The 8,401-nt window shown below is 39.8% G+C and overlaps 1 protein-coding gene across 1 annotated transcript in view; it reads right to left on the reverse strand.

The window, feature by feature from the left end:
- Positions 1–4,680: 4,680 nt before the first annotated feature.
- Positions 4,681–8,401, reverse strand: part of PTPRU (protein tyrosine phosphatase receptor type U) — a 335,303-nt gene continuing 331,582 nt past the window's right edge. The window contains exon 34 of the mRNA XM_029283530.1: positions 4,681–4,759. Within this exon, the coding sequence (XP_029139363.1) occupies positions 4,697–4,759 (63 nt within the window). The 3' untranslated portion in view covers positions 4,681–4,696. The remainder of the gene's footprint in view (positions 4,760–8,401) is intronic.

Consider the following 8,401-nt stretch of genomic DNA (forward strand, 5'->3'; position numbering starts at 1 on the left):
TGGTAAAGATCATTTCCTTTAAGATGGAACAAAAAGAGGACAGAAAATCTTAAAACATTGTGGCCATGATTAGTTGTTCTCTTAAGATGGAAACACAACTGGATTCTCCTATCTCTTGCACTCTGGACACTTTCCAAACAGGGAAAACTCTTATTTCTGCTTTGTGACTACATTCATCGAGGATCTCGCCCTACCTTCTTATAGGCTTCTATCATTTTCAGCTGAGGGACTGGTGTTCTAATAGCTACACTTACATCTTTGAAATATGTTTTTTTCTAAAGTGCAAGAAAGCTGGAGCATAATGGATAATCCATATAGAATGTGTATATATGCATGCAGGTGGCAGCTGCTTTCTTAAAATAGATATTTTCCTGATAATAGCTGAAGAAACAAGAATGGTTCTTGGAAAGGGGCATTACTCATATTCTTTAAAACAAAGTGAGTGTTCCTTTTTGGAATTATTTCCTCTTCTATGCAGAATTGTTTGTATCAAGGCAACAGGTTAAACAAATATGTTCACAGGCCCATCCCATTTCCAATCAATCCTCATATCATTACTTGACTAAATTTGGTGACATCCATCAGGAAAACTTTCTAATGGAAAGTAGCAACTGAACCATAAATAATTCCTTTGTGGATGTGTCACTTTGTTATTTAAGAAAATTGCAGCAGAGGATGTAGAAACACTGACACCTTGCCATCATGGGATGTCCTGGCTGAGGATAATGGGAATGGTGTCAAAAAATCTATATAAGGGAGAACCACGAGTTCCTCATTTTTTTATACTGGAAGTTATAGAACAGTTTTGATTTGAACAGCTAAAGAGTTCTCCTGTCTTCATCCCATCAACCTCTCCATGGTAAAAGAGGGTTGTGTAGAAAAGATGAATCTGAGGACTGGAATATTCTCCCTGAGACTTCAAGTTAAGCCACAGGAGAAAAAGTGACACATTTAGAAGATCTTACGGTATGTACTTCTGAGTCAGGAAATGTAAGCTCTGATAACACCTCTCAAAATAAAAGCTCAGGTGATGTGATAATGAAAGCAACAGATTCTGTGTTCAAAAACTGATATCTTACCCATGGAATAATGTCAGTATTCTGAGTATGAAGAGTAGCATAAAAAGGAGCTTTTAAAATATACTTACAAGTGAAATGAGCACCTCTTCCTCTATGTTGGACCATATCCCCTTTGTAAAGTTAAGTACTTCTACACTATAGATCAGTTCTTGCACAACTGAACTGCACAACAGACAAGTTGATATTTAGACTATTTGGTTGGTTATTTCATTGATGAGAAACCAGAGTATGTTTGATTTTACAGACCTGATGCCTCTGCCGTTGTCAGACAGTTGCTAATCTCATTGGCACCATTTCTGTATCACAAAACTTTCAGGTTTTGACCTCTCTCCTGAATATTTACACCAATTAACCCTGGAAAAGGCCAAATCAATCATACAAGAGAGAATCGGAGACATTGATCATCAAAATGATATCACCAGTGTTCTTGAATGCTATCGCCAAATGTGAGACAGACGCCAATCTTCTACTGCAGGGTATCTATACAATCTAGGTAAAGATAAAGGTTTCCCCTGCCCAGTTATATCTGACTGTAGGGGCAGTCCTCATCTCCATTTCTTCTCCAAGTTGGCTGTGGCGAATTGTCATAGACCCAGCTCAGTGTCTCTTAACTGCTGAGCCATCACACCGCTCTATATAATCTACTGTAACCCAAAGCAAATATAAATGGCCCTTTTCCAGAGCTGGCTTTGATGCCCTCCCATTCGCTCTACTGGTGGGAAGATTTCATGGGACTCCTTATTTAGGAGAGACTTTGCCCTTGTGGATTCAAGGAGGAAGAACTTTCACCATGATCTTATTCAGGGTCCTTTTTCTGATACCCCGAGATATCCTCTGATTGCCCTTATCACTTCCAAATATGAGACTCTCACTGATAAATTTTATGCTTATTATTTTTCAGGGATGCTAACCACGTACTTGCATTTCAGATGGCCAAATATCTTCACCACGGTATACAACTGTCAGATGGCAAAACTTTCAGTTAGATACGTCGTTTTATAGCCCTGTTGTTTCTTCCCCTTTCCTAATAATGAACTATTATGTCAAACTATATTTTTATTGTAAAAGATGGCCAAAGATTGTATTAAAGATTTGAACTTAAAAAAAAAATCTCACATTCAAAATAGCGGATCTCACTGATGGTCATTGTCCTTTCTTTCTCTCCTTCCCAAAAAGTCCTAAGATGTGACATTTGGGCATTCTGGAGAGAAAAACCCCCCAGAAAATACAAGCTGATAGATGCATGAAATAATATAAGTTGCCATGTCATTCCTAAACGTATTGGCTTGAGTTTCTGTTCATATTTATGCTTCTTTTCCCCTATTTTTCCCAAAAGGAATGCATCATCTTTATATCTGTTCTATGAACCAACAGATCTCCTTTCCCTTGGCTAATTCAATCAATATCCTGATCTAGAAGAATCTTCTTCCTTTATTGCATCTATCAACACAGTGACTAATGCTCTTTGTTGACAGGACTAAAAGTAATTTGAAAAAAAAAGATTCATGGTCTGAAGTCCAGAGGTTTCATGGGGAAGGGGATCAAAATCATAGGTGCCACTAGGCACTTGAAGCCCCCCTCTTTTTTTAATGTGTTTTATGTATCTCATGTGCCAAAAAGGAGCAGGGCTTCAATCATCTAAGTCATACCAACACTTTGATGCTTTTTACTCCCTCATTAAGGCTCTAGCTGAAGCCCATTCATTTATATCAGTGTGATGCACTTCATAAAGGATACAAAGGCACATTAACTACTCCGCATTTTTTGCACATGCACTTGTCTGCATCATGTTGCCTGAAAATTGGAGGCATTGGGCTTTTTAAATGGAATGGCCAAATGTTTTGAACAAGCTGATCCTCCATGTTTGGTGAAAATTCTCTTAGCCTGTCTGGAGTGTCTAGTGGCTCTTTTAAATAAATGAATGGTGCACCTAAATTTTCATGCACAGCACATCCGGTGCTCTAATGCTATTCTGCATTAAAAACTCCTCTATTAATTATCTCAACAGAACCTTGCACCAAGAGTGGGAGATGTAGAAATAATCTGATTAGCTTGGCTGATGGAGCAAAAGAAAGAAATGAGATCCAAGGTCTTGGATTCTTATAAAAACATACCTGCCCATCCTTCATATTCTTATGCTGGCATCTTTCAGCACTACCTCCTGTGAAGTCTGACTCCAAGCAAAAGCCACACAAAGGCAATATAAAGCTACCTCTTCCAGCAAACTCAACCAGCAAATCTTTCCAAAGCATAAAAGTCTTCCCACTACATTAATCGTAAGTGCTGAAAACAGCTACAGTATTTGTCACCGCCTTTCATTCCAAAACCGCCACCAGCACACACAGGAAAGTCTATACTTGACTCTAAAACAGAATTATCTGGATTGATAGGGACCTTTCCTTTCTTACTCATACCCCTTGCTTAATCATTGTTAGGAACATATTCTCTTCTGGCTTATATGCTTGCTGGTAAACTATGAAGTCTGCATTTGTGCATGAGTTCTTGTGGCAAAGTTGTTGAAGGGGTTGCACTATTGAGAAGGTTAGATAGCCCTAGTAGGGTTAGATAGCCCTACTTGAAAAGATGCCTGTCAAGGGCTACAGGTCCGACACCAATATTCTGATAATTTTTCTGACAGTGAGAAGAATTAATCAATGGAATAGCTTGTTCCTGGAGTTGTGGGTGCTCCATCACTGGAGGTTTTCAAACATAGACTAGACAACCATTTGACTGGGATGGTACAAGGTCTCCTGCCTTGATCAGAGGGTTGGACTAGAAGACCTCCAAGGCCTCTTCCAATCCTAGATTCTATGGTCTAAGTAAGGCTCTTCCAAAGCTTGGATAGTTTGGAACAAAATACCCAGGTATACAGTTACCATGGTTATGAAGAAAATCTGAACACCTTAATTCAAGAGCAAGACACATGCCTGCTTTCTTCCTCTTAGATGACTGGGGTTTTGTTCTGTTTTTACAGCAGTTTTCCTGCCTCATAGCAATTTACAAACTCTCTTTGGAGGCAGGCAATAATTTGGAGACAAGAAAGAGGTGGTTATAAAGAGAGAATGAAAACTGTACAAGTCCAATGAGCATTTTAGTCCCACATTGCTTTCCCAAACAATGACAAGCTGATCTTTTCTACCCAGAAAGCATCTTAGCTTTCAGAAGAAATTCCATTGCTTCCTCCAATCTCCTGTGGCCATGTTGATAGGGGGTGGATTTTGCTTGTTGTCTGCTGTCTGTAGTGCTGGGTTCTTTCCAGCCGCTGAGTCTTAGCATCACAAGGAGACCCACTGGGATGCCCATTCCGCACACCAGTATCTATATATATAGAAATGACACGCAGGTATCAAACTCATGGCTGGCATATGCACAACACTGTGTACATGGGTTGAGTTTGTATAGGCTCTGCTCTGCTGGCAACTAGAGAAGCAGGAGGAGGAGGATAGGAACAAAAATGAAGGTAGAGAATGAACAACACAGTCCTTGTATCTTGCCTTTTTTCATTTTTATTCCATTGCATTGCTTTGTTTTTTCTCTCTCTCATTTTAATTCAAAAAAAGTCTGGGTGCAAAATGCAGGTTTGGCCCAAACCCAATACAAACACTTGCCTTTGGATGCTATCTGGTCTCCAGTGAATCCAGATATTCCAGGGCTATGTCATAGCAGAAGTGGTACTGTTCCTTTAAGGAAAGGGAAAACAAGAGAGTGAGTACATGCAAACTTTGGGGATTTTGTGTGAAAAGCAGCTTAGGTAAAAGTCCCCTTTTCCCCCTGGGCCATCCACTGTTCATTGTCCACCAATCATATACAGTCAGTTTGTTTTGGGAACAGTCTGTGCCCTTCAGAGGTTTCCCAGTGTTTAACCTTGAGGTATAGAAATTCTCTCAGGTCACAGACAGTGCTTGAATTCTTCAATTTCTCCCCATATATTCCAATTACTCCCCTCCCCCCTCCATAGTTTCTGTTGTTTGGTTGTAAGCAGAGATGTATTAGAAGTCAACCATGACAGACTCACTTAATAACCACCTTGCTTAACAATGGAAATTTGGGTCCCAGTTGTGGCTGCAAGTCAATAATTTCCTATACAATCTGACTATGTTTTATTCTCTACTAAGTGGTCCTTGGTTAGGGTTGTTTGTTATTTCCTATTTTAGCTAAGTACCTACTATATTTGGTGGTATGGATTGCAACCCATCACAAAAGTTCTTTTATGTAGTGAGTTATTTATAAAGGCTTTTAATAAAATAATAATATAATAAATAAAAAGAGCTGCTGGAAAGTGGTCCTGGGAGAAGATTATTTAACCTTGGCTGTGGTCTTAACTTAAAAACCCTGATTGGCCATTATGGGAAACAATAATTCAATATTGTACCTGCGGATACAATATTCCCTCAGTTGATTACAATTTAATTCAAATTAAATATGATTTTTTTTAAAAAAAAATAGGGCTGAAACTTCATGTGAGATTTCAACAGTTACATGTCATCTCAGGATGAACGTGCCAACATTTTTCAAGATTTACAGCCTAATAACATAACATTGCCTAATGGCACCAGAGGCCTGAAAAATTAGTGACCCCTAAGATAAGCCTTCAGTTTATGAAGGATGTGGCTTTTTGTTTTTGCAGTCCAAAAGGGAGGTGACTTACTACCTACTTGTCAGAAAGCCTAAATTAAGTTCCCTCTTTTATATAGGAGCAACCATTTCATGAAAATCCTTGTACGTCTTGTTTTAAAAGACAGGGCAGCTGTTTTCAGCTGTGGCAACTAAGTTCTGAAAATAATGAAATACTGTCTAGGAAGAATTAAGTCATAGCAAAAGGGTTCCAGTTATAAGGTAATTGTGACAAAAATATACAGTATAACTGATTAAGTTACTCCTTGTAAATTCCAAAAAAGTTCTATTGCACAAAGTGATCTAAAGATGCAATGAATCCTTTATTTAAAATCTAATCATGTCTTGGAGCGGGTGGTAGGAGAAGAAAAATAAATAGCTCAAGAACTACTAAATTATTCCAGTTAGGAAAACATTATAAAATCATGGATCTTGGACCCTCTAAATTTAAGAGCAAGAATGATGTAATCGTTGAATTGAACAATAAACACTGGAATAGTTTTGTTGAGCATAACCCAAAAGTATGGGAGAAAGATATTCAATGTTCCATAACGTGTTACAAGATAACTCACAATTCACAAACTATTATATGGGTCGGGACACAATTATCTTTTCATTTTCACATTTCTCTGAATTTTGTAATACAGCTCTCCAAATTGTGTAAAATGCATTCATTTCTCACACCAAGCAAGAGAAAGTATGTTAGGTAAGACAATGTACAAAACTGGGCAGTGGAAGAAAGCCTGTACTAATATATGCAAACTGATATAGAAACTAGTTTAATGTAGCAGTTTTATCTTTATGAAAATAAAAAGAATTAGAAACTTGTAGAAAGTGAGGCTGGCAGATCTTCTACCTCTATTTTAACCTCAGGGCTTTTATGTCCTATTTTATTCAACAGAATAGTTGTGAGTTTGAAATTGGGGGGAGGAAAATACTTATGCTATTCTGATCTACTTGGAGAAAAAAAACAAAGTATAAATGTTGGTGTAAATAATATAAATAGCCTTTTCCCCATTATTATTTCTACTCAAAGTAGCTGGAAAAGTATAACAGCACTAGCTACAGTCCTACACACACTCTAAGCACTAACTACAATCCAATACACACTCTACCAAGTGTGTACCATTCCTCTGAGGTAATCTTGACTCTTGGCAACCACATAGTCAAATGCCTGCAATTTTCTTGGCAATATTTCTGGAAATAATTTGCCGTTGCCTACTTCTGAGGTTGCAGAGAGAGTGATTCGCCAAAGATCACACAGCTGGCTTTGTGCCTAAGACAGGATTAGAAGTCTTGGTCTTCCAGTTAATAACCCAGTGCCTTTAACTTCAACTGGTTGAAAAAAATATGCAGATGTGATTGCTTACTGAGCAATGAGTTACAGCAGAGGTTCCCAACCTTTTGGGCACCAGGGACCAGTTACATGGAGAGAGATTTTTCCACGGACTGGAGGGGACATGGTTTTGTGTGCTAACTGCATCACGTAGATGGGGCTTTGATTGTTTGTGCAGCCCAGTTGCTGGCATGCCACGGCCCGGTATCGGTCCACGGACCGGGGGTTGGGGACCCCTGAGCTACAGAGTTACTGTATAGTTTCTACCTGCCTCATCAGATCCAGTACAGAAGTTGGGCGGGAAAGGCAAAGGTTTCTCCTGCCCAGTCACGTTCAACTTCAGGGGACAGTGCTCATCTCCGTTTCCTAGCCGAGGGAACCAGGGTTGTCCAAAGATGCTTCTGTAGTCATGTGGCCAGCATGATTATACACCGAGGTGCACAGAATGCTGTTACCTTCCCACCAAAGTGATACCTGTTTATCCACTTGCACTTGCATGTTTTCAAACTGCTAGTTTGGTAGGAGCTGGGGCAAAAACAGGAGCTCACCCCATCATGCAATACTTGGATCTTGAACTGCCAACCTTCTGTTTGGTGAGCCAGTGTCATAACCATTATGACAACCACTAAACAATGTTGGAGTTGGGCAGAACATCAGAAAGGAAGAGATCAAAGAGATTAACATAGTACTTTTGGATTGAAAAAAAAACAAAAAAAATTCTACTTCTTTATAATAATGTAGAGAAATAAAATTCCAGCATTGGAGAAGGATGCTTGCAGGGGCCAGATCCTTAACAGACGCAGATCATGAAGCTCTACTAATAGCAATGCTCTCATTTATTCCTGCGGTGAGATCATTAAGCTAAGTCTCAGGAATCAGATTTTGCAGGTTCAATAGAAGTTGGGGGAAGATTGAGTTCTGGTTGAAAACACTACCTTGCATATCCTAATACCTTGCAATTTAGCCCAATAGGTTATACAACTCAATCCCAGTTCACTTTAAAAAAAAAAAATGCCTTGGCTTAATTCCATCCTTCATCTTGCTCAATTGAATTTTTTCTCTCTCTAATGCTATCAGAGCAACCTCTATAGCAGCGGTTCTCAACCTGTGGGTCACGACCCCTTTTGGGGTTGAACGGCCATTTCACAGGGGTTGCCAAAGTCCTGGACTGCGCATGCTTGAAGATGGCGGGTGGTTCCGGGTAGCTCCGTAGCAGCAGAGCTCGAACAGACAGCAGAGGGGAGATTTAGAGGTCCCCGGAGGTCCGGAGACCCTTCCCCGGGTGACTCTCTCTCCCGGGATCGGGACTTGGTGCGCGAGGAGGCGAGAGGAGGCGCGGGGACGCTAGGACTCCACGCTGACCGGGTAGGTG

Source organism: Protobothrops mucrosquamatus, unplaced genomic scaffold (genome assembly GCF_001527695.2).
Source record: "Protobothrops mucrosquamatus isolate PMUCROS unplaced genomic scaffold, P.Mucros_1.0 scaffold116, whole genome shotgun sequence".
In the NCBI taxonomy this organism is placed as follows: Eukaryota; Metazoa; Chordata; class Lepidosauria; order Squamata; family Viperidae; genus Protobothrops; species Protobothrops mucrosquamatus.